We start from the raw sequence: 23754 nt of genomic DNA, 5'->3' as shown, positions 1-23754 counted from the left end.
GGAGGAGAAGGGGACGACAGAGGATGAGATGGTTGGAAGGCATCATCAACTCGATGGACATGGGTTTGGGTGGACTCCTGGAGTTTGTGATGGACAGGGAGGCCTGGCGTGCTGTGATTCATGGGGTTGCAAAGAGTCAGACATGACTGAACGACTGAACTGAACTGAATTAATTTTGGGTGTATCATTTGAAAGTAATGGAATTTTAAAACAACAACAAGAAAACTGGTAATAGAAATTATTTAGGAAGCTCCCTATGAATTTACCAATATGAGGAACTGTTTGTCAGGTAATTAAGAATATTTACGCAATTACTTTTAATTTGTGTGATATGAGGCTGATCACTGTGTAAACGAGCTCATGATCAGTTAAGTACTCATTGCCCAGGCTTGTCTAGCACATGGCATAGATCCATTTGTTCATCTTTGATTGGCTGGACTGGGTAAGATTGAGGCTAGTGGATTTCATCTCTCCAACAACTTTGATGAAACCAATTAATGTCTGAAACAAATATGAAATTTTGTTTTAGACAGAGGCAGTTCAAATCACATGGTGTCAGTAAAAGAACAACTTGTTCTACCATCAGAAACAGTGAAGTAGATACCAAGTGCAAGAGCAATCTTCAAGAAAGTATACATATAATTTGATATTTTATTACACTCAAAGGTTTTCCATTCCTTTTATTTATAAACTCTTACTAGTCAAAAAGAAAATAAATAATAAAAATCTGTCTCTTCAGGAAACTTTTAACAACATAGTCTTGCTTTATATGCTTGTCAATTTTAAATTATTACAATTTAGATACATTCAGTCATTACATGATACCATGATACCAGGGAGGTCAGCCTTAAAGATATCAATAATGTCTATACTGGTAAGTAAAATAATGGTAAAAAATGGTATTTCAATTTCACCTAAAAAAAAAGCAAACAGATTCCAGTTTGTTATTGATGGGAATACAGACTTATCTTCTTAATCTTGGATATTAAATATTTGGACTTAAAAAAATAAATATTCCTGTTCTCTCAAATAGTGGCTGACATTGTCTTGGGAGCAGGCTGCCTAAAGAACCAGTCTCTCCTCCCTCAAGAGGGAGCCAGGGGTGCACCAAGTACAGGATCAAGGGCCCTTTGCAACATTTATCCCCAAGCCCATGGAGCCACTAGCCTTACTAAAGAGAACGGAATCTCTTTCTAAGCATCAAGGTGGCTATGTAGACGTCACCAAGACCACATAAGTGTACTACTAATGAAAGATTTTTCAAATTGCTGAATTGCCCCTTTTCCATTATTTTAAAAAATACTTTTCAGCTCTAGTGTAAAAAGGGAGAGAAACTGGAAAATATATTTTTATAAGACCTCCATCACCACCCCCACCACCAAAAGGGACTCCATTTTTATCACACGCTCTCTACCTCCACAGTAAAGAATTGAGGCAAAAAACAAAAACAAACCATGTGCTAGTTCTGAACAAAGAATTCAGACTACCTAAATTATAATTCATTTCCTAGAAAGTTAATGTATTGGAAATTTCGATCAGTGTTCAAAAAGAATATTACCCAAACCATCCAAGGAAGACTTGTACTTTCTTAGACCAGCCATACAACCATGAAGTATGGCTTCAGTATTAGACCTGGCAACCCCAAACCTCTTTTGAAACTGAATTGGTGGCTGTTTACTTAATTAACTTAGAATTTGCTGTTCGGATTAGGCTGTCAGGTAACATTGGTTATCTAACTATTTAGCTGCAAGTGTGTATCAGGTATGAAATCTCACATGTATGAAGGAAACCCAGTAAGTCATGCTATCAAATGTGCACAGAGCACACATGTGGATCTGAGAACAAACAAAGGTCAAAATATTTACATGGAATGTTGACCCAGATTTTAAAAACTATTTTAAATTAACGACATCTTTACATACAATTTGTTTTATGAATAGCCTCATTTGATAATTAAAAAAATATGCCTTTCAAATATTTCATAAATATATAAAATTTCACTACACTATTTTTCTTTAAACAGGACATCTAAACTCTCTTTAGAAATCAACAAAAATATTTTTTTTTTCTGTTTCAAAGTCACAGATACGATGATTCTCTGATTGGCAGTGTCTTACTGCATGCAAGAATGGGACGCATATTCTCTTATACAACTATGCACATTACTAGTATTTTGAGCTGTATAATTTACTTGCTGAAGGTCAGTAGTATCAAAGAAAAATGAGAGATCCCATCTAGCTATTTACAATATGAGAGTCTTTCTTAAACTTCTTTAAAAACAGCAAGATTAGGATGGTATCTGGCCAACGTAAAGAAATATTTTGATGACAAAGAAATAAGTTAACATTACATGAACAGTTTTCTAAAGTACAATTTGTAGTGAAATTTAAATATGGTGATCAACTGTACATATTTGGGAAAATGGTCACATTTTCTTTAACTGTATCAGTAGCATGTAAAACCTACATTTAGAATAGGATTCATTCTTGTAATCTACTGGGAAAATGCAAAGTCAGATAACTGGCTGCAGAATTTCTGGTGAGTCCAGAAAGAAATGTCTGAGCATTTATAAATAAAATTGTCCTTTGTAATCAGTCCTTTTGGGTATGTAATCACCATTCTAACAAGGAAAGGTTTTTAGTTTCATATGTAATAATTTTCAAAGCCTACCCTCCCTTATTAAACATTTATTGAGTCACTAGTGTATGTACTCACAAAGCCTTCTCAAACTATAACACGAAGGCCACTCGCTAAGACAGATTTTCAGTAATTCCTTTAAAGAGAGATTCTTGAGTGCACACACTGTGACTATACTGTGTCTATGTAAGAGAAAATGTTGTACTTTTAGGATAGTAAGAGGACTCCACATTACTGCCAGTCCAGGTGCATCTATGATGATCCACCCAAAGTACACCTAAGCTGTCCTGTCTGGAGCTGCTCAAGGCTGTAAACTTATCATCTTCAGTGGCTAACATGCAAATGGCAAAGGCAGTGACCGCGTCTGAGACCAGCAGAAGCACTGGATGCCCATGTATATACTCTAGCTAAGACTTTCTATAAAAAGTTCAACCCTCCTCTTGGAGGTAGAGCTTTGTATTCAAGACAGCCAGACCGTTCAAAGCTCTGCTCAGAATACAGTACTGTGCACATTTAAATTCTGGATCTTATACTCAAACACTGTGTTTGAAATAAGACTATAAAAAGATAAAAAACCAACATTCAGTTTTAACCAAGATTGCACATCTCTAACAGTGATATAGATTAAAAAAAACCCTACCACCAAAATGGTAACTGATTTAATCATGCACTCTACAAAAAAAAGATAATTATGAAAACTTCCCTTAGTTATGAATGTAACCAGCTCACTGGAACCCAATGAGTATCTGTCTCCAATTTGTCAAAAGTTGTTTTCAGCTCATTGAAGGCCACAGCAAGATCATCATTTACTATAGTTTTGTCAAAAAGATGACCATACTGACTCTCCATTATCTGGGCAGATTTAATCATTTCTTGAAAGTCGTCTTCCTACAAAAGTATTAAATAGAATTGGTTAACCAGGCAGTTTCATCACATCAGTGCAGTCTTTACACAACTGGTTTATCTAATGCTGTTCTGTGTTCACTATTTCACCTCAGCCATGAAAGAAAATTACCCTCTTTAACTGTAAATTCTTCACAAGCCGTAATTTCTAATATTCTCTATTTGCTTGTAACTAAAACTGCTCTGACAAGAGTCAAAACTCTCACCTTTCAGGATAATTAGTCACTTATCATTACAGGGATGTTTCAGTATTAAAGTAGAAGTGTTTATCCTGATGCTTTGCCTGCATCGTCCACATTTATTCATAGCAAGGAATGTGTAAGAAAAACTACTTTTTCAGAGGTGGATACATTTATGAAAGGACATGTATACCATCTCCTTCTTTGTTTCAGTACAAGTGGGTAAGGGGCCCTCCATACATTTTTGAAACCAGGAAGAATTTTAGTTGGTTATATAGCAAGCCCATATACATAAATGTGAGTTAAATCTTTGGACTATGTTATTGTTTATTATCCTCACTGAGAAACCTTTACATTGTAAAAGACTGTAATAAATAATACGGTAATTGTTTATACTGTGACATCCTGAAGTCATTTCAGAGTCGATATCTCAAGGTCATAGAAGATTTTCACAACAGAGATTTTAATTTTAGTGTTAATCCAGAGCCCTGAGTGAGTAACATCATATAACAGTACCTACTTCGTATGGTTGTATACTATCAGTACTTTAGAAAAAAAGATATTTTAAAAATACTGGAAATCAAAAACATCACATGTATTTGATACCCACAATTAATAGTTTATAGATTAATATGGACTTGGAAGAAAAGTTATGACCCACCTAGATAGCATATTCAAAAGCAGAGACATTACTTGGCCAACAAAGGTTTGTCTAGTCAAGGCTATGGTTTTTCCTGTGGTCATGTATGGATGTGAGAGTTGGACTGTAAAGAAAGCTGAGTGCCGAAGAATTGATGCTTTTGATCTGTGGTGTTGGAGAAGACTCTTGAGAGTCCCTTGGACTGCAAGGAGATCCAACCTGTCCATTCTGAAGGAGATCAGCCCTGGGATTTCTTTGGAAGGAATGATGCTAAAGCTGAAACTCCAGTACTTTGGCCACCTCATGCGAAGAGTTGACTCACTGGAAAAGACTCTGATGCTGGGAGGGATTGGGGGCAGGAGGAAAAGGGGACGGCAGAGGATGAGATGGCTGGATGGCATCACTGACTCGATGGATGTGTTTGAGTGAACTCCGGGAGTTGGTGATGGACAGGGAGGCCTGAGTGCTGCGATTCATGGGGTCGCAAAGAGTCGGACATGACTGAGCGACTGAACTGAACTGAAGGTTAAAGATGAGTTACTTAAAAGAAGGAGGGGAAAAATGCTGCTGCCATTCTCTTGATCCTAAAGTATAATACACTGTCTCAAGGTTAAAAAACAGAGACCATGCCAGTCATTCTAATCATTAACCCACCACAGCTATGATTTCTTTTTTAAACCTTTTATTTTATATTGGAATATAACCCATCAACAATGTTGTGAAAGTTTCAGGTGCCATTTCTAACAACAGTCAAAGGAAATACAAATTGAGCAATATAAGTCTATTTGTCCTATACCCCAAATGATGCTTTTTCTTTTATTATGCTATATATGATGTTGGTACAAAAGGCAAATTATTAAATCTTCATCTAGACTATTAATGAGAGAGAGTAACCGACCGGTATTTTCCCCTTTAAAAATAAGGCTAGTTGAAAACTCAGTGGTTTTTTACATGTGCCTTCAGAAATTTTATAAGTATGCATAAAAGCATACAAAATAGTTTTTGAGTCAATGTAATATGAAGATCCGTTCACAACAGCAGAAAAAACAATCAGGACAATCACTTAAAATGTATGTACCCAAATGCAGTTCTGTCCTGCCTGGATGTTTGGACCACAGCCTCATCTCTCAGTCTCCTTAATGTGGTCACTACTGCATATATGACTTTAACTCCTGCTTATGTATTTTCAGTAAAGCATCCTCATACTCACTGTAAAGGGCTTCGCAGCACCTTGGTCGTCTCTGCTTGAGATAATCTTTGCATTTTTTCTTGTCTCCCTCAAACGCTCTATTGATGGAGGCTTTATAAATATCACAAACGGCTTAAATTCTAGTGTCCTTAAGTGCTTCACTGTCTGCAAGGAAGGAAATACATTTTCTTTCATTTCTTCATAATATCAGGAGTATGTTTTGTAGTAAAACTGAATTTTCTTTCTACGGAGAAAATTCCTTAAAATTACTTCCTAATTAAGGTTAGCAGGCCTTTCACTATATTATTGTTCAATCATTTGTTGACAATTAAATGTTACTAGATACCTCTGGACAAATGGAGAATGTAACCTGTCTTTAAAATGCTTGGAAATATACCATCATTAAATCTTGAGGAGAAGCAGCTAAGAACACCAGAAAGCTAGTTCTTAGATCTGATACCCAAAAGACACTATGAGTTAAGTGTCTTTACATGCAAGTCTTCCAGCCATGCCATCTAAGCCTCCTCCTGCTCTCAGAATGAGGTGTCCCTTCTCTTTCATCCTGCCTTCGGAGTCCCCTTCAGGGGCAAGTCTCCTGCTTTTAAGTCAGCACTGCTCCTGGGTAGTGAGGAGCATGCTGTGGGTGGGCCTCTGCAGGGAGGGGGTAGGGGGGTGATGGAGGTGGTCTATGTTGAGACAGGAAAGTGAGCTGCTTCATCCACCGTCTCTCAACCCACCTGTACCGAGTCCCCAGGGTGCCAGGTGAGCTCTACCCAGCAGCTGTACAACTCCTGTGAGATACCCACGGCTCTTGCCAGGGTTTTACATTTCTAGGCTAATTATAGATCCAAAATCCATGAAAGAGGACCATGAACCATAATGTCCATTGCCAACAATTATAAACACTTATAATACATATAGGAGAATACATTATACATACAATGTTTATATATAAAATACATAGAATAAATAGCAGTCATTATACTTGGCAAACACTGAATCTAAGAGTTACAAACACACATCTCCAGGCTTTCTTCTAACAACATGGGCTTTTTTTTTTTCCCCAGCAGAGCCATCTCAAATTACATTTAAATGCTTTTGTCACCTTAGGAAAGGCACCTAAATGCCAAAAGTGAGTAGATTTCAGATTTACCCCATAATGAAATGCTCAGATGGGCTAGAAGTGTGTTGACTAGGCCACTCTTCACTTACATGAGGCTGAACATCCAACAAACAAACTTTGTTTTTAGCCAGGACAGACCGAACTGAGTCTATACTTGTGCCATAATAGTTGTTTTTATATTCACCATATTCAATAAACCTGTAGAAATTAGAATCATTTGTGAATTACATGTATATATACACATATATATATGGCAGACATAATTCATATATTCATAATTCATGTAACATATAAAAGATGTTTTGCTGAACATGTAATTTTCAAACTGTTTTTAATAAAATAACTAGGTCCAAGTACTTCAGAATGTCAATTTCTAAAAAATCTTCTATTTTACTTTTTCAAATCAGTAACACTTGCTTGTATTACACTTAAGCAGAAAGAAGTACTTTAGTCCAGCAGTACTCTAATGTTTTCCATCACCTCTTTTTCAGAGCTAATGCAATGCAATAAAACAGTGAATAAACCAAACAATAGAAACTACTGAAATTTCACTACACACGAAAGAGTAACCAAGCTCAGCTTTAGCATAAGAGGAGGGACTGGCTGGTGGCTAATGGAACCAGGGCGGCTGATCACGTGCTATAAAAACTCAAAATCACAGTGCCAAACATGAAAAAAGCATTTTGATGTTTCAATAAAATCCCACAATCTTGCATTAATACACACATTGCTCCCTGATAGCCTAAAACATTCATCCTTAAGCAAATGGAAAACCTGAGGGTAGGAGACTTAGGGCTTGCTAGAAGATATAGTATAAGCAAGATGATTAACATTATTTTTTATTTAACTTTTTGAAAAGCTAATGAGAGACAGAGGTATGTGGCAAATGCTGGAACTGAGGCAGGAGGTAGATGGGCCCTACCCACACCCCCCAACCCCCCACCCCCATCAGCATAAAGAGATTGGGAGATTCATTCCCTATTGACTGTAACTCCAGGAGGAGAATAGCTGGGCAATTAAGGGAGGAGTCTGGGCCCTGCCCAGATGACATATTTCTCAGTCAGGAGACCTCCCTGACCATACACGTGCAAAAAGGCTCCTTGGAGGCCAAAGGGGGTTATGTTAAGGGATGTTCCCCACCCATATGTCCATATGTCTTTGTGGTAGGATCCATCTTGGCTAAGAGATGCATGTGCACACATGGAAGGATCCTGAGATACACCAAATATGGACTGTGCACCAGGCAAATCAAAATGATTAGTCAAAGGAAACCCAGAAGAAAACTCCATAAAAGTAATTCAGACTGCCACGAGGGTGCAGCTCAGCGACTCTCTCACCACTCGTGTCTGTCCACACTTCATACTGTACTCTTTTTTTCCTGTTAATAAACACTTCAGTTGCTTCACTACTTTCCGTCTTTGTGGAAATTCTTTTCCGCAAAGCCGAAGGGCCAGGGCCCTTGTCACTGACCATTGGTCTAGTGGCTACCATCTGCTGCTTTCACCATCATGACCCAGCCCCATTTCTGGCTGGGAATGAAGCCCCGCTTCAAGTCATTATAGGCCAAGGCCACCCGAGATCATATCTAGGGATCTATTACACAGTTACTAGTTTTTAAAATAAACTTCTACCCAAATTCTATGTTAAGATTCAGTTAGTGGGGTGGGAAGATGTGACAGGAATACACTAGCTACATTCCCTTATTCTTCAAAATAATCCCTACACATTCAACTTAACCAGATACACAACAGCTCTAGGTTTCTGAAAAGTTAAACGCAAAGGTTAGTAATAACCACTAATTGAATTATATTTTATCAGTTTCAAATATTATAAAAGTGAAAATTCACTTCGAATGGAATTGCTTATAACTGCATATATGGCCACATGCTTAAAAACAGTAGTTTCATGAAAATTCTTAAAAAAACTTCCACATACTTGTTATTTTGTACATCTGTCTCAAACAAATGCTTGGAAATGAAAATATATTCAACACCATCACTCTCCTGGCTTCTTCTTGGTCTGGTGGTATCTGTGATTTAATTAAAAAGAGTTCAAAAAAGTATCCACATCATCCACCCTAAGAAAAATACTAAAAAAGAAATTATGTATTTGATTAAAGGATTTTTGTAAATAAGATTTAAAAGTTAAAAAAGCACATTAGCTAATAAAATATAGGAATCCCATTAATTCGGTTTTCCCACTAATACTAAAGTTATATTGACTTGAGGGTGGATTAAATATTGAATTGCATTGTGTTTATGCCATTAATTATTCTGAAGGGGCATTAATGTTAATTAAATAAAATGGTATTTAAACTCAATGAAAAATTTCCTTTTTTGCAAATAATACGCTTATTATCATCTTTTATTGATTCTTTATTCATTGAAGCAAGTTTACTGCTCACTAGGTTGAATGGTAAACTCTGAAATTATTTTATTTTACACATGGTACATAGGGTATGCCATTAATGTTTGCTTTACTAATCAAAGACCTCTATTTATTTCTTCTTTGCAAAATTATAAACATCTTCTTGAAATACAAGTGAACTTCTACACTTTTTAGTGATTTTGCCTAATTATTTGCTACAGAATTATAATGGAGCAGAAAATACAGTATTAACTTTAAAAACAAAAGTAAAAACCCTCAGGAATTGCAGTGCTGAGGTGGCAAGTATAAAACTGACTGCAGTCCATCCCTCCTGTTTAGAACTAAAAACTCTGAACCCAAAACATCTATTTTTGTTTTGAGCACTTTGAAAACAAATAAAGCAGGTAGACTGTGGAAGACAGTCAGCCTAAGTAAGGGAGAGTTTAACTTTTATTTCCCTTTAGCTTTGCCCTATGGGGGACTTCCCTGGTGGCTCTGATGGTAAAGCATCTGCCTGCAAAGAGGGAAACCCGGGTTCGATCCCTGGGTTGGGAAGATCCCCTGGAGAAGGAAATGGCAACTCACTCCAGTACTCTTCCCTGGAAAATTCCATGGACGAAGGAGCCTGGTAGGCTACAGTCCATGGGGTCGCAACGAGTGGGACATGACTGAATGACTTCACTTTCTTTCACTCTGCCCTATGGGTGGGCTCATTCATAGAGTAGTATGGAGGAATGTGTCTAAATTCCAACAGAAGCCCTGACTTTCTGGTGAAAAGAACCAGGAAGAAAACTCCCCTGTGCATTGAAGAGTGTGCAAGGAATACAGGAAGGGAGAAAGCTGGAGAAGGAAATACTCCAATTCTGTGAAGAAATCAACACTAATTTAAGAATAACCCCTAAGCTGTGCACATGAAGCCCAGACTCCAACCAGCAAAGTTTTAAGAAGTGAACTAAGATTAGAATCGCTTCCCAGTGGGCTTGGTGATAATGAATCTGCCTGCCAAGCAGGAGACCCAGGTTCAATCCCTGATCAGGAAGATCCCCTGGAGGAGGAAATAGCAACTCATTCCAGTATCCTTGCCTGGGAAATCCCATAGACCAAGGAGCCTGGTGGGCTACCGTCCATGCAGTTGCAAAAGTCTGACACGACTTAACAACAAAAAAACAACAAAGATTAGAATACACAAGCTTCAGCCTAGCCCACAAGTAGAAGCACAGAACATGCCCAAACCAATGTACAGAAGGCATAGAGAGTGGAGCTGAGACCTGCACTATTCACACAAGTTGCAGACTGATCCCTTAACTGCACAAGACAGGGCAGACTCAAACCAACATAGCAAAGCTTAGAGAGGTGAAGTGAGATTTAAACCATAATTTATAGAAAATGAGACAAAACTTATGGTCTAAACATAAACTAGTTGGTTACTTGCTTACTATAAACATTACCATTTTTCGGAATATTATAACAGGACCTGGAGTCAATACCACATAGCATTCGTAATATCCAGAATGCAATTTTATATTATTCAACAGAAAAGAACTGAAAAAAAAAAAAGGGCATTTATTTCTCAAAGGGAAAGATAATAGAAGGCAGCCCTGAATGACCAAGAAGTTAGAACTATCAAAGACTTTAAAGCAACTATTGCAACTATGCTTCATAAGGTAAAGGAAAACACACCTGAAATGAATGAAAACATGAATTCTTAGCAAAGAAATAGAAACTATAAAGAAGAAAACAATGGAAATTTTAGAACTGAAATATATTTTACAAAAACCAACCACTAGATAGGCTCAATAGCAGAATGGAGATGACAGGGAAAATAGCCAGTGAACTTGAAGACAGATCAATAGGAATTATAAAATCTGGGCAACCAAGAGAAAGAAATTTGAAAAAAAAAAAAATAAATGGAGCCCTAGAGACCTGTATGAAAATGTTGACTGAAATGTCAAACAGATGTGTAATGGGGATGCCAGAAAGACTGGAAAAGACTGAGGCTTTAAAAAGTATTTGAAGAAATAACGTCCCAAACTGCTAAAATCTGATTAAAGACATACATTTTACAAATTTCAGAACTCAACAAATCCCAAACAGAAAAAATTCAAAGACAATAATGCTTGGACGTAGCACATCCAAACAACTCAAAGTGAAAGAAAAGTAAAGAAAAAGTCTTGAAAGCATCTAGAAAACAACAACAAAAACAAAATCACAGTACATACACAGGGAACAGATACGTGAGTTCAATGATTACAGATTTCTTACCATATGCATACAACATCAATGAAATTATATCTTTAAGGTACTAAAAGAAAAGACCTTTGACCAAAATACCTTGCAGGATTAAAGGCAAAATAAAGACTTTCTTGAATGAAGGAAAACTAGTAGAATTCATCAGCAGATCTGTGCTAAAGGAAATATTCAAGGAACTTTTTCAGACTGAAGGAAATGTTAAGAAGGAAGCATATCTTCAGAAATGAAGAAAGAACAGGAAGAATACATAGCTGAGTAAAAATAGAAGTCTACTTTTTTCTGCTTAAGTTCTTTAAAATACATAAAGCAGATTTAAAGTGAAAGTTACAATATTATCTGTTGGAGTTTTCAATGTATGCAAATATAATACATTTGACAACTACACAAAAAGAAGTGGAGGTATAGGGACTTATATAATTTCAAGGTTTCTATATTTTATGTAAAATGTCACAAAGTTACTTAAACTGTGAATGGTCAGATATATGCATATTGTAATCCCTAGAGCAACCAGTAAAAAAGCAATGCAAAGAGATATAAGCAGAGAGCCACTAGGTAAATTAAAATGGAATACTAAAGAACATTCAAATACCACCCTCACAAAGTAGACAAGGAATTAAAAAACAAAGGGAATAAATGGAAAACAAATAATAAAAGTGTGGCTTAAATCATTTCATCAATTCAAAAAATGTTAATGGTCTACATATTTCTCTTAAAAGGGAGAAAGCCATAGAATGGGTGAAAAAGCAAGATCCCAGTACATACTGTCTACAAGTCTACAGGAAAGACACATTAAATATAAAGACACAGATATGTTGATAATAAATATAAGATTATATACCATGTAAACAGTAAGCATAAGAAGGCTGAAGTGGCTACTTATATCAGATAAGATACCTCAAGGAAAAAAAGAATATTTTAAAATGATAAAAGATAAATGCATTCTGTGCGACCCCAAAGATGGCAGTCCACCAGGCTCCCCCGTCCCTGGGATTCTCCAGGCAAAAACACTGGAGTGGGTTGCCATTTCCTTCTCCAGTGCATGCAAGTGAAAAGTGAAAGTGAAGTTGCTCAGTCGTATCCGACTCTTAGCGACCCCATGGACTGCAGCCTACCAGGCCCCTCCGTCCATGGGATTTTCCAGGCAAGAGTACTGGACTGGGTTGCCACTGCCTTCTCCAACATACATAATAACAAAGCAAAATTGGACTGAGTTAAATGGAGAAGTGGACAATCTCACAATCAGAGTAAGAGATTTCAATGCCCCTCTTGCAACATTTGATAGGACTAGACAAAATGTCAGCAAGACAAAGGTGATCTGAACACCACTACCAACTTCCTGGGTCTAGTTAATGTCACGTAGCATCATGTCCAGTAACAGCAGAATACACATTCTTTTCACATGTAAAATAGTAAAGAATAGAAATTAACAAAATATTTTTAGAAAACAATAAAGGAAAACAAATTTTAAAAAAACTGAGTCACACTGATCAAGATAAAAAGAGAAAATCACCAATATAAAGGATGAAAAAGGGGTGTGGGAATGGAGATTATGGAGTTAAACATCAAACAGAATACTGGTGGTATAATCAAAGCAATTTTTCTCCAAATAATCATGACTCTGCCTAATAAAGTCTTTTACCTGCTGCGTGTTAAGTTGCTTCAGTTGTGTCCAACTCTCTGAGACTCCATGGACTGTAGCGCGAGGCTCCTTTGTCCATGGGATTCTCCAGGCAAGAATACTGGAGTGGGTTGCCATTTCCTCCTCCAGGGGAGCTTCCCAACCATCAGCTGGCAGATTCTTTACCACAAGTGCCACCTAGGGAGCCCAAACCTATCTAAAATTCTAAAACTGCTCTTAAAAATATCTTCTTTAATTAAATCATCCACACTTGATGCTACGGCTGTGTTTCCCACACGTCTAATACAGTGAATCACCTGGGATGCTGGCTGTGAACACAGATTTTCAGGAATTCTGTCAGGTCTCCAGAAGGAGAACCTCTCTGGAATCTCAAGGGATTCTTATTATCAGGCAAGTATGGAAAACATTGTTCTGGGGGTCTTTTGACATTAGCACCTGTTTAAGAAGGATAATTACTCCTTTAGGGATTTCTTTGGCGAGTCTCAGCCCTAGAACATTTCTGGATGTTGTTCATTTCTGTAACAACTTTAGATGTAGATAATATTTTAATAGATGGATACACTGAGTCCAAGGTGCTGTGGTGACTCTTTGTGACCCCATGAACTGGAGCCCACCAGGCTCCTCTGTCCATGGAATTCTCTAGGCAAGAATACTGGAGTGGGTTGCCATTTCCTTCTCCAGGGAATCTTCCCGACCCAGGGATTGAACCTGGGTCTCCTGCATTGCAGGTGGATTATTTACCATCTGAACCACTGGGGAAGTCCAAGATGGCTTGAATAATGTCAAAACTACTGGGGAGGGTTACATTTGATAAGACACTCTTGTTAAGATTTATCCTCTTCAAAAGAAGTTAGTTTTTACTCTAGGTGGTGCTAGTGGTAAAGAACCCGCCTGCCAATGCAGGAGATATAAGAGATGTGGGTTCAATCCCTGGGTCAGGGAGATGCCCTGGAGGAGGGCATGGCAACCCATTCTAATGTTCTTGCCGGGAGAATCCCATGGACAGAGGAGTCTGGCGGGCTACAGTTCATAGGGTGGCAAACAGCTGGACACAACTGAAGTGACTTAGTGCACACACACTAATTGGGCTACAGTAAAGAGGATCTGGAGTTGGAAAGGCTTGTGTAGTGTCATGTGGGAGGAAGAACATGAAAACTGGTTTCAAATCCAGTGTGATTATTGCCTACAGAACTTCTGGGTAAGTCAAAGTATCCTTTTTACCTGTTTCCTCCTCTGTGAAATGGGGATATTGACCATCTTATACCATTGTTGGGAGGACAAAATAAGACAAAGGCAATGAAGAAACTAGTAAATTATTAAATTTTTTTTCCTTTGTAATCTGTTTTTCTCTAGGATTTATCTGTAATCACTCATCTGTAAGCTTATTAATTGTTTTTCAAGATTTTCTAATGACTTGCATATTACAATCCAGCTTTTGTGAGAGTAGTGCATAATTAAAGGAAAAATAAAAAGAAACTGTTTAATTACATGTTTCCATTTTTCCTTTAAGTTCATCTCTTTTGGTAGAAATTAGCAACCCTATAACTTATGGCTGAAAATGATTATAAACAATAACTTGGAAAAATGTAGTAATGAGGTAACAGAAAACTATAATTTTAAAATAAAGTCAAACTTGTCCAAAACTGGAGAACACTGCTAAGGGCAATATACAAGCAACTTTTTTTTTTTTAAACATTACTAAAACCACTTAAAAAGCCAACATTTCAATCTAGTCTTTTAGATGGCTCCCTAATAATAAATTATTAAGTAGTTAAATGGCATTTATTCTGAATATCAAAATGCTTCCAGGATGATGTTTCATTTGTAAGCATGCCTGTGAAAACCAGTTTTATAAAAACAGACCTTATTCTCTATACTGAAAAGAAGCCTACCACATTCAGATTATATGGCCATGAAAAGCTCATTTTACTATATGTCAATGATTACAATATGAAAAGTAATTAAGAAACATTTATATTACAAGAAGCCTCCTTTAGCTCTCTGTAGTTTGGTACTTCCTGTCTTAAAGCTTGTTGAAAACTCTGGAAATTAAATAAGTAGAATACACTTCTGTTTAGAAGAAAACTTGTAAGTAATAATTAACGTCATACATGCACTAAAATTCACCATAAAAACTGAGTGGGAAGCTGAAATCAACAAATACCTTGCCTGTGTAATCTGGGGTTTCCCCCTAAACTTTCAGGCCTCAGTTTCCTTCTCTGTAAAATGTGGATAAGGTCACTCTGCCCTGCCCGGGGCTGGGGTGAAGACTATCTGTGAATGCCGGCAGCCAGCCTGCAGCACGCATGCGTGTAAGTGCTGGGTCAGCGTGCGCAGCGTAAACAGTACAGAACTTACGGGGCACTGTCACGCCGTAGTGCTGTGTGTCACTGATCAGCAGCTTTCGTTTCAGTTCATTCAAACCTACTCCGACAGGACCTGAAAGACAGGAAAATAGAAATTCATCCCTCAACAAAACACCATAGCAACATTCCTGCAACTGACCTGAATCCATGAGACAGACTGAAAATGTGTATCCAACTTCATATGCATCCCAAGTAGAGAGATGATCTCTAGTCAAGTCGTACATAAGAAAAAACTAGGGAGTTACCTGTACATAAGAAAAAGCTAGGAGTTATCTGGTGGTTTTTCTACTTTTTATTTTTTAATTATTTTTTATATTTCACTTTTCTACTTTTCAAATTTAAATTCCCACCTTGCCATTAAAAAGATTAGAAATCTTTTGTTTTCAATGAAACATACTCAAGAGTGTTTGAGTACATTAACAGGTAACAGTATCCAGAAGAGGTTAAAAAATACGTTCACCTTTAAAAAAGTGGAATCACACAGTCTGGATAGGGATCCCTTCAATTTTAAATATTTTTTGATCTTCATAAAAGAAAATCTTTGAACCTTGATTTTAGGTGCAAACCTGGCTATCCATTTTAAATTTGCACAACTGTTAGCACCATGTTAAGACCCTCTGCAACCCTGTATATTCTCAGTTGGTCCTTAAGTCTTTGAAAACTTACATAGACCTTGTGCTGTGCTGTGTGCTTAGTCGCTCCGTGGTGTCTGACTCTTTGCGACCCCGTGGACTGTAGCCCACCGAGTGGAGTGGGTTGCCATGCCATCCTCCAGGGGATCTTCCCAACCCAGGGATCGTACCCAGGTCTCCTGCATTGCAGGTGGATTCTTTACTGTCTGAGCCAGCAAGGAAGCATAGACCTTACAGATTCAAATCAGTGTGCACATACTGAACAACCTGGAGCGAACAAGGCATATGTAAAAGCTGTGAAGAATAAGAGACGATGCGTGAAGTTTGCCTTCAGAGAAAAATAACTAGGTTGGGAGAGTGACAAGACATGATTAGGAGACAGGGGCCAGAAAACAAAAAGCAGTTTCAAACACAAGTCTGAAATCCAAAGTCAGAAGGACACAAGCCCTGGACAGCTAGCTGCCCACAGCACTGCCATCAGGGTCTGTTTAGTGATCTCCACTCTTCCCTTCAGCTGAAGCCCCAGGTGGCTTCCCCAGTGGCTCCGTGGGTAAAGAACTGGCCTGCAGTGCAGAAGCCCCAGGTAGTTCTGATGCATCCTTCAGAGTTCTGCTTAAACAACCCTTTCTCAGAGTGTCTCTCCTGCCCCTGTATCTCATCCTTAAGTTATCAGAGTATCCTGACATCTCCCTCATAATACTTAAAAATTGTAACAAACAACTGGAGAATGCATTGCTTAATGGCCTAGCGTCTGCCTACAATGCAGGAGACCCAGGTTCGATCCCTGGGTCAGGAAGATCCCCTGGAGAAGGAAATGGCAACCTGCTCCAGTATTCTTGCCTGGAAAATCCCATGGACTGAGGATCCTGGTAGGCTACAGTCCATGGAGTCACAAAGAGTCAGACACGACTGAACGGCTTCACTTTCTTTTCTACCACCAAACAGAGGCACCGTGAGAGCAGGAATCATATTCTGTTGTTTCCCTTCCCCATAAGGTCAGCCCTCCAGATTGTCGCCGAATGAACCTAACTTCTAGGGCTCCCATCACCACATCAGGCTCAGGAGACCTCAGTGACGCGGAGAACAGAGATGCCCACACATGCATGCCTCAGAGTCCTCCTTGAAAACACACACATCTAGATCTGGCCACAGCCCCCCAACAGCCTTCTCTCCAGGTGCATGCCCAACGCCTTCTCTTAGGAACGTCTCTTCCTGCGTCTTCACTGCTCGGGCTTTCTGTTTCAAGCTCCTTTCCAACAATACTCAAAAAGTTAATATTGTCACATACCTTAAAACAATAAGAATGACCAGGAAAACTCAAAAACACCTCCCCCTAAGCTTATATTCTCCTCCAAGTCACTCACTGCTCACTCCTGTCCCAGCAACTCTAGGCTTTAGTCACTTCTCACCAGCATCACCCATTCTTCCTCCACCGGGAAGAGACTCAAATATGAATCCTTCGAGAGGTCTGCACAAATTGCATGTTGGGAGCCACGTGTTTCTCCATAACCTTCATTCTCATCTCTCTCCGCACACTCTAGCCACATGAGACCCTCCACGTCCTGGAATGTAGCGAATTCTCCTTTCTGCTGCTGGGTCCTCAACACGTGCCTCTCACTTTTACGGAAACATCCTGTCCTTTCCTGGCCTGCTAAGTCATGCCTGTTGTTCGGGAGTCAGTTTAGCTGCGGGATTTTTCCCTAACACTTTAAATGTGGGTCGAGTGCCATTTTCTTGTGCTCCCTGTACTTGCGCATCAATAGATCACACTCTGCCGCAATTGTCTTCTTGTCTTTATCCTCTAACAGACTCAGCGATGTCATCTGTTTGTTCACCAATTGCTTCCTTTGGCAAAATGTAGGCACTTATTAGTTTGCTTTATTTATTTCAGTTATATTCAGTAATTACTGAGCACCTGATGGCTCAGATGGTCAAGAATTTGCCTATAATGTGGGAGACCCAGGTTTGATCCCTGTTGGGTCAGAAAGATTCCCTGAAGAAGGGTGTGGCAACCCACTCCAGTATTCTTGCTTGGAGAATTCCATGGACAGTGGAACCTGGTGGGCTGCAGTCCACGGGGTTTCGAAGAGTTGGACACGACTGAGCAACTAACCCTTCACTTCACTTCAGTCATTATGCTGTGACAGAAGTAAAACTATTTGCCAAATGAACCCAAGGTCTGGGAGTTAAAGGACGAAGTGTTTGCACCTAGAATGTCTGGATATGCTGGTTAGATAACACGCTCAGAGTCAAACAGAGGTTGGTGGAGCTCACATTTGAACTTGGCTCCTGAATCTTAAGACAAGCAGAAGGGAGGGTGATGGATTTGCCTCTGCAACAGTGAGTTTAAGGGACAGAAATCCATCCCCCTAAGTTCAGGAAAGGAGTACAGTGTGATAGAAGGTACAGGGTGGGGGTCTCCCTGTGAGTGAAGCAGAGGGGAGGAAAAATGATGAGCTCTGATCAGTTGTCTCCAAAACCCAGGCACCATGCAGGGGCTGATGTGTTTTATCTCCTCTGAAGGGACCAACAACATTTTGAGTAAGTGCTCAAACTTCCTCCTTTAAATAAAAACAGAAAACAAACAAGAAAAGCAAGGGGTTTTATGATGCTTTGTGGATGATGCAAACCTGATTGTATATGCTCCAAAAAAATGAAAAAGCAGCAAAGAAAACACTAAAACTTAACTAGTGGGTGGGCCCTGGCCTGTCTGCTGCCCACCAAGGCACCAAGAACTAAAGGGGGACATGAATTCACTGCTCCTTCAGCAGGTCTAAGTTCTGGAGTACTTCCCAGAGTGTGAGCTAATTTGCTGAGTGAAAGTCGAGCATTTTTTCTTTTTTTTCTTTCTTCTTCTACCCATGCCAAAAAACCACAGTGATTTATTTTAACTCTGGAGGAAAAAACTAGGTATGTTTGAATTAGTGGGGGAAAAGTATGCTGCTTTTTAACGTGATACCCTTAAATTTGGACTACTTTCAATTCCAGCCCTTATAACCTAACTCTTACTAGGGACCTTGCTTTATTGCATACCCACAGACCATGCCAAGAATGTGCAGTGGCAAACAATTTTAAAAATTTCCCCTAGATTAGGTTATTTGAAGACATTATCTTCACGGTGGGATACTGTGTGGGATACCCTCACAAAATGACTAAAATAGGGACATAATTTTAATCATTCTTATACAAAATTGCCTGGCAGACCAATAAACAGCATTCTCCCTGCCAGGTCCTTGAATCAATTCTGTTATCCATACTAGTGAATTTCTAGGTGTTTTCCTCTTTTAGATCCTGACCTTAAGATCACATCTTATATCTACACTCCTGTCCTGTTCTCTGCCGTAGGGCATGTGCTCAGTCTCATCCAACTCTTTGCAACCCCTGGACTGCAGCCCACTGGGCTCCTCTGTGCATGCGATGCTCCAGGCAGGAATACTGGAGTGGGTTGTCATTTCCTTCTCCAGGGATCGAAGGGCATACACTCACATTTTTAGCTGCATGGTTTGTATTTAGACTACTTACACCACACTTGGCTTAGGGATGCACAGAGTTAGGGTCATTCATACGCCTGGAACCAGACACATTCATCTGCTTGTCAGTGTATAAATTTTTTATCACAATTGGTGAAATGCACTGACACATATGTATACAAATAAGTTACTCTAGAGTTTGTGTCGAGCTGTGGTTGTCCAGGGCTTCTCTTGTGGCTCAGCTGGTAAAGAATCCGCCTGCAATGTGGGAGACCTGGGTTTGATCCCTGGGTTCGGAAGATCTCCTGTAGAAGGGAATGGCTACCCACTCCAGTATTCTGGCCTGGAGAATTTCACAGACTGTATAGCCCATGGGGTTGCAAAGAGTCAGACACGACTGAGTAAGTAGTTGTTCATGCTAAAGAGAAGCAGAGAAGACAGTCTAAATAGCACATATTTAAATCACAGACAGCAGGGTTTGGAAAGGCAAAGATGATGACGATACAATGAGGTCAGGCTTGTATCACGTGGTTTACATACACCATGACTAATCTTCAAAACATCCCTGCAAGAAAGGTATTATTATCCTCGCTTTACAGATGAGAAAACCGAGATGATGAAAGGGGAAGTAATTTTCCCAAGATCGCACATCTGGAGTGTGGCTTAGCTGGTATTCAGAAGCCTGTGTGTCTGCTCAAGAGTCCACATTCTTTCCACTCAATCCATCACTTATCGAAAGAATGTTGACAGGACACAGGCTCAGGTAACGAGGTGCTCAGCTGTTTGTAGCTGTGACCCATAACTTCACAGAGTCTTTCACCCCATTCCAGGTTGCCTCACACTTTAAACAGTGATAAAAAGTTATACTTGTGGAATATAAGACTCAGGCTACAAAAAATGGCAGAAGTCAAATCCGGTGAACTCAAAACTTACCCTGTGCAGAACTTCTGAGAACTCTAAACTAAACTTAATGAAGATGACAAGCATACCAGGTCTGGACAACATACAGAGGGCATGTCTATTCAGATTCTTGATTCAGGACTAAGGAAAATCAAACGGACTGATGATATCAAAGGAGAAGCCAAAAAAGCACATTAAAAAATCATTTTGGAGTTCACTAATTTGGAATGCATGTGGTAAATGTTATTCATACAGTGGATGGGCTTGCTAGCTTTAAAAACAAAGGAATGACTCTATTCAAAGCAGAAACGTAAATAAGTGTCTGGTTTTTTTTTAATCTCATAAGAATTTAGAAAATCATTTTGCATGCAAATTCTAGAAAGAATAAAGTCATAAGTCATCTGCATTAGTTGAAATTCTTATAAAAAATACATTAAATGGAGAAGTAAGATAATTAGAAAGGTATATATTTTTCTTTTTTGGCTGTAGATTATGATTTTATTATGTATTTTCACCCAGAATACCACAGCAGTGATACTATGTCTTGTGTTCTTCAGAAAGGCATATTACTTTCAATACTTGAATGCATTTAATTAGTAACTCCTTTCTGAGAGTAGGCAAATGTGTTGTGTGTGGTTTTATATAAAGGCTCATTCATTTCAGCCACAGAAATACAGCCCATTTGGGGGTTAGTAAAATGATGCTAGTAAAATTTCTATTTAAAGCTTTACATTTAGGAAAATATGCCCATTAACTAATGTAAAAATGCCTTTATTTTTATCTTATAAAGAAAGATTTTGGAGGGTGGGGTCAAGATGGTGGAGTAGGAAGACTGAGCTCACCGCCCACCATGAGCACACCAGCAATAACAAACATTTACAGAGCAGCTATCAATGAGAACAACCTAAAGACGGGCAGAAAAGACCTTACACAACTAAAGATATAACAAGTCCACAACAAGATGGGTCGGAGGCGTGGAGACAAGGTATAGTCAAGACCCACCCCCCGAGGTAGGTGGCCCACAAACAGGAGGAAATTTACAATTGCAGAGGTTCTCCCCAAAGAGCAATGCATCCAGGTCCCACATCCGGCTCCCTAGCCTGGGGGTCCTACATAAGAAGATGAGCCCCCAGAACTCTGGCTTTAAAGGCCAGAGAGGCTTACTTTCAGGAGAGCTGGAGAGCTGTGGCGAAGAGAGACCCCACTCTTTTTTTTTTTTTAATTTTATTTTTTAACTTTACAATATTGTATTGGTTTTGCCATATATCAAAATGAATCCGCCACAGGTATACATGTGTTCCCCATCCTGAACCCTCCTCCGTCCTCCCTCCCCATACCATCCCTCTGGGTCGTCCCAGTGCACCAGCCCCAAGCATCCAGTATCGTGCATCAAACCTGGACTGGCGACTCGTTTCATATATGATATTATACATCTTTCAATGCCATTCTCCCAAATCATCCCACCCTCTCCTTCTCCCACAGAGTCCAAAAGACTGTTCTATAGAGACCCCACTCTTAAAGGACAACTACAGAACCCTACACACTCTGAATCCCAGCATGGGGCAGAAATTTGAAAAGAAATTTGAAGTCTTTCCCATTCTATTCCTTTCCTCTATTTCTTTGCATTGTTCATTTAAGAAGGCCTTCTTATCTCTCCTTACTCTTCCCTGGAACTCGACATTCAGTTGTGTATATCTTTCCCTTTCTCCTTTGCTTTTTGCTTCTCTTTTTCCTCAGCTATTTGTAAAGCCTCCTCAGACAACCACTTTACCTTCTTGCATTTCTTTTCCTCAGGGATGGTTTTGGTCACCGTCTCCTGTACAATGTTACGAACCTCTATCCATAGTTCTTCTGGCACTTTGTCTATCAGATCTAATCCCCTGAATGTATTTGTCACTTCCACTGTTTAAAATCGTAAGGGATTTGATTTAGGTCTTAGCTGAATGGCCTAGTGATTTTCCCCTACTTTCTTCAATTTAAGCCTGAATTTTGCAATAAGGAGCTGATGATCTGAGCCACAGTGAGCCCCAGGTCTTGTTTTTGCTGACTGTGTAGAGCTTCTCCATCTTGGGCTATAAAGAATATAATCAATCTGATCTCAGTATTGACCATCTGGTGATGTCCATGTGTAGAGTTCTCTCTCATGTTGTTGGATGAGGGTGTTCTTACACTCTATGTAAGAGGCTATGATGTTCTTACATAAAAAAATAAAATAAAAAAGCCACACTGTCTGACAATGTACTTTGAAACTTCAACCATCTACTTAACTTCTGTTATAGCACAAAGCCTGAGTCACTGAACAGTGAATAATTATTTACTAGAACCATAATGTATTACTATTGTGAAAATCATGTTTACAGAGACCAATGAAATATGGTATTTTTTTTTTCAAATGACACTCATGTAGTCCTACAAAGAGTTAGCATAAAGTAATTTCTCATTTGTAAACATCAAGCACAGAATTTAGTTGTAGTTTTTCTTAAGGCTGATGAATTGAATAATGTACGTCGGGATGGGTGGTACCTTACACATAAAAGATCAATATGCTAAAAATCATAGTATTAATCTGTTAGGAAATAAACTTCTCAGGAAGAGATTCATGTAGGTAGAGATAAGCCCAATTCGTTTTAACATACTGTACACTCATCTAAAAGCCATAGTGTATGAGAAGACAATTTTATTTACGTCTGATAGTAAATTGTATATTGGAAAGAAATCTGTTGCTCTGGCCAAGTACTATTCACTTCTGTTCCTGATCTTTGAATGGGTTGGCAAAACATGAAGACGGTACATTATGTGGACAGCAACTGACACAGATGCAGCTTTTACTGCGTGTTTACCTCCAGTGTACTGTACTGCTTAACATGACAATCCTTCTGCATTTTCTCCCAGACACTGGCCAGACTTGTCACTCTTACTATCCGATGAAACATCAGAATTACTGAAGACTGCAATAAATATCCAAACTGTTTTTGTGACCTAAAAAAGCCACACTTACTCATTTGATTTATTGCAAAACAAATCAAATGAAATCTCTGGGTATCCCTTAGATCAGACCCACGTCATAAAAAGTCTACTTATCAGACTGTAGCACTACTATATTTGCTGCTCAAGGCATAAAATAAAAACAAGCTATTTGACTCACAATCTTATAATGATCACATTAGTGGGTGGCTGGATTTTTGTGTTTGGGGAGTGACAGATCTGTTTATAAAGCTCAATTTAAAGTTCCCTGGGAATCAAACTACATAGAAAACATAGCAACTTAGCAGTTCATAACGAGCCTTGAGAGAAATTGATTTTCTTTCCTTGATTTTCTGTTGCTTTCATAGTGAGAGAAAAATGCAATTAATGAGGCATCAATTTTTATGTTGCTGTCAGGAGGAGGAGGAGAAGAAAAAGAGGAGAGGGAGAATGAAAAGAAAAAGGAAGTAGGAAGCTTGGTGAAACAGCATTATT

The 23754-nt window shown here is 38.9% G+C and overlaps 1 protein-coding gene across 4 annotated transcripts in view; it reads right to left on the bottom strand.

The window, feature by feature from the left end:
* Positions 1-665: 665 nt before the first annotated feature.
* The window catches only part of MPP7 (MAGUK p55 scaffold protein 7), a 222762-nt gene continuing 199673 nt past the window's right edge, over positions 666-23754 (bottom strand). For 3 of the 4 annotated variants that reach the window (XM_055544022.1, XM_055544021.1, XM_055544023.1), the window contains 5 exons: positions 15286-15366; positions 8607-8700; positions 6761-6869; positions 5570-5713; positions 666-3525 (listed from right to left, as the gene is read on the bottom strand). In XM_055544022.1, coding sequence (XP_055399997.1) covers positions 3346-3525; positions 5570-5713; positions 6761-6869; positions 8607-8700; positions 15286-15366 — 608 coding nt within the window. In that variant the 3' untranslated portion in view covers positions 666-3345. Of the gene's footprint in view, positions 3526-5569; positions 5714-6701; positions 6870-8606; positions 8701-15285; positions 15367-23754 lie in introns of those variants that run through there. The other variant, XM_055544024.1, reaches the window with a different exon arrangement.

The sequence above is a fragment of the Bubalus kerabau genome, chromosome 13, assembly GCF_029407905.1.
Source record: "Bubalus kerabau isolate K-KA32 ecotype Philippines breed swamp buffalo chromosome 13, PCC_UOA_SB_1v2, whole genome shotgun sequence".
NCBI classification, from domain to species: Eukaryota; Metazoa; Chordata; class Mammalia; order Artiodactyla; family Bovidae; genus Bubalus; species Bubalus kerabau.
Note: the sequence above shows the minus strand (reverse complement) of the source record. Positions and strands in the feature narration are given on the sequence as shown.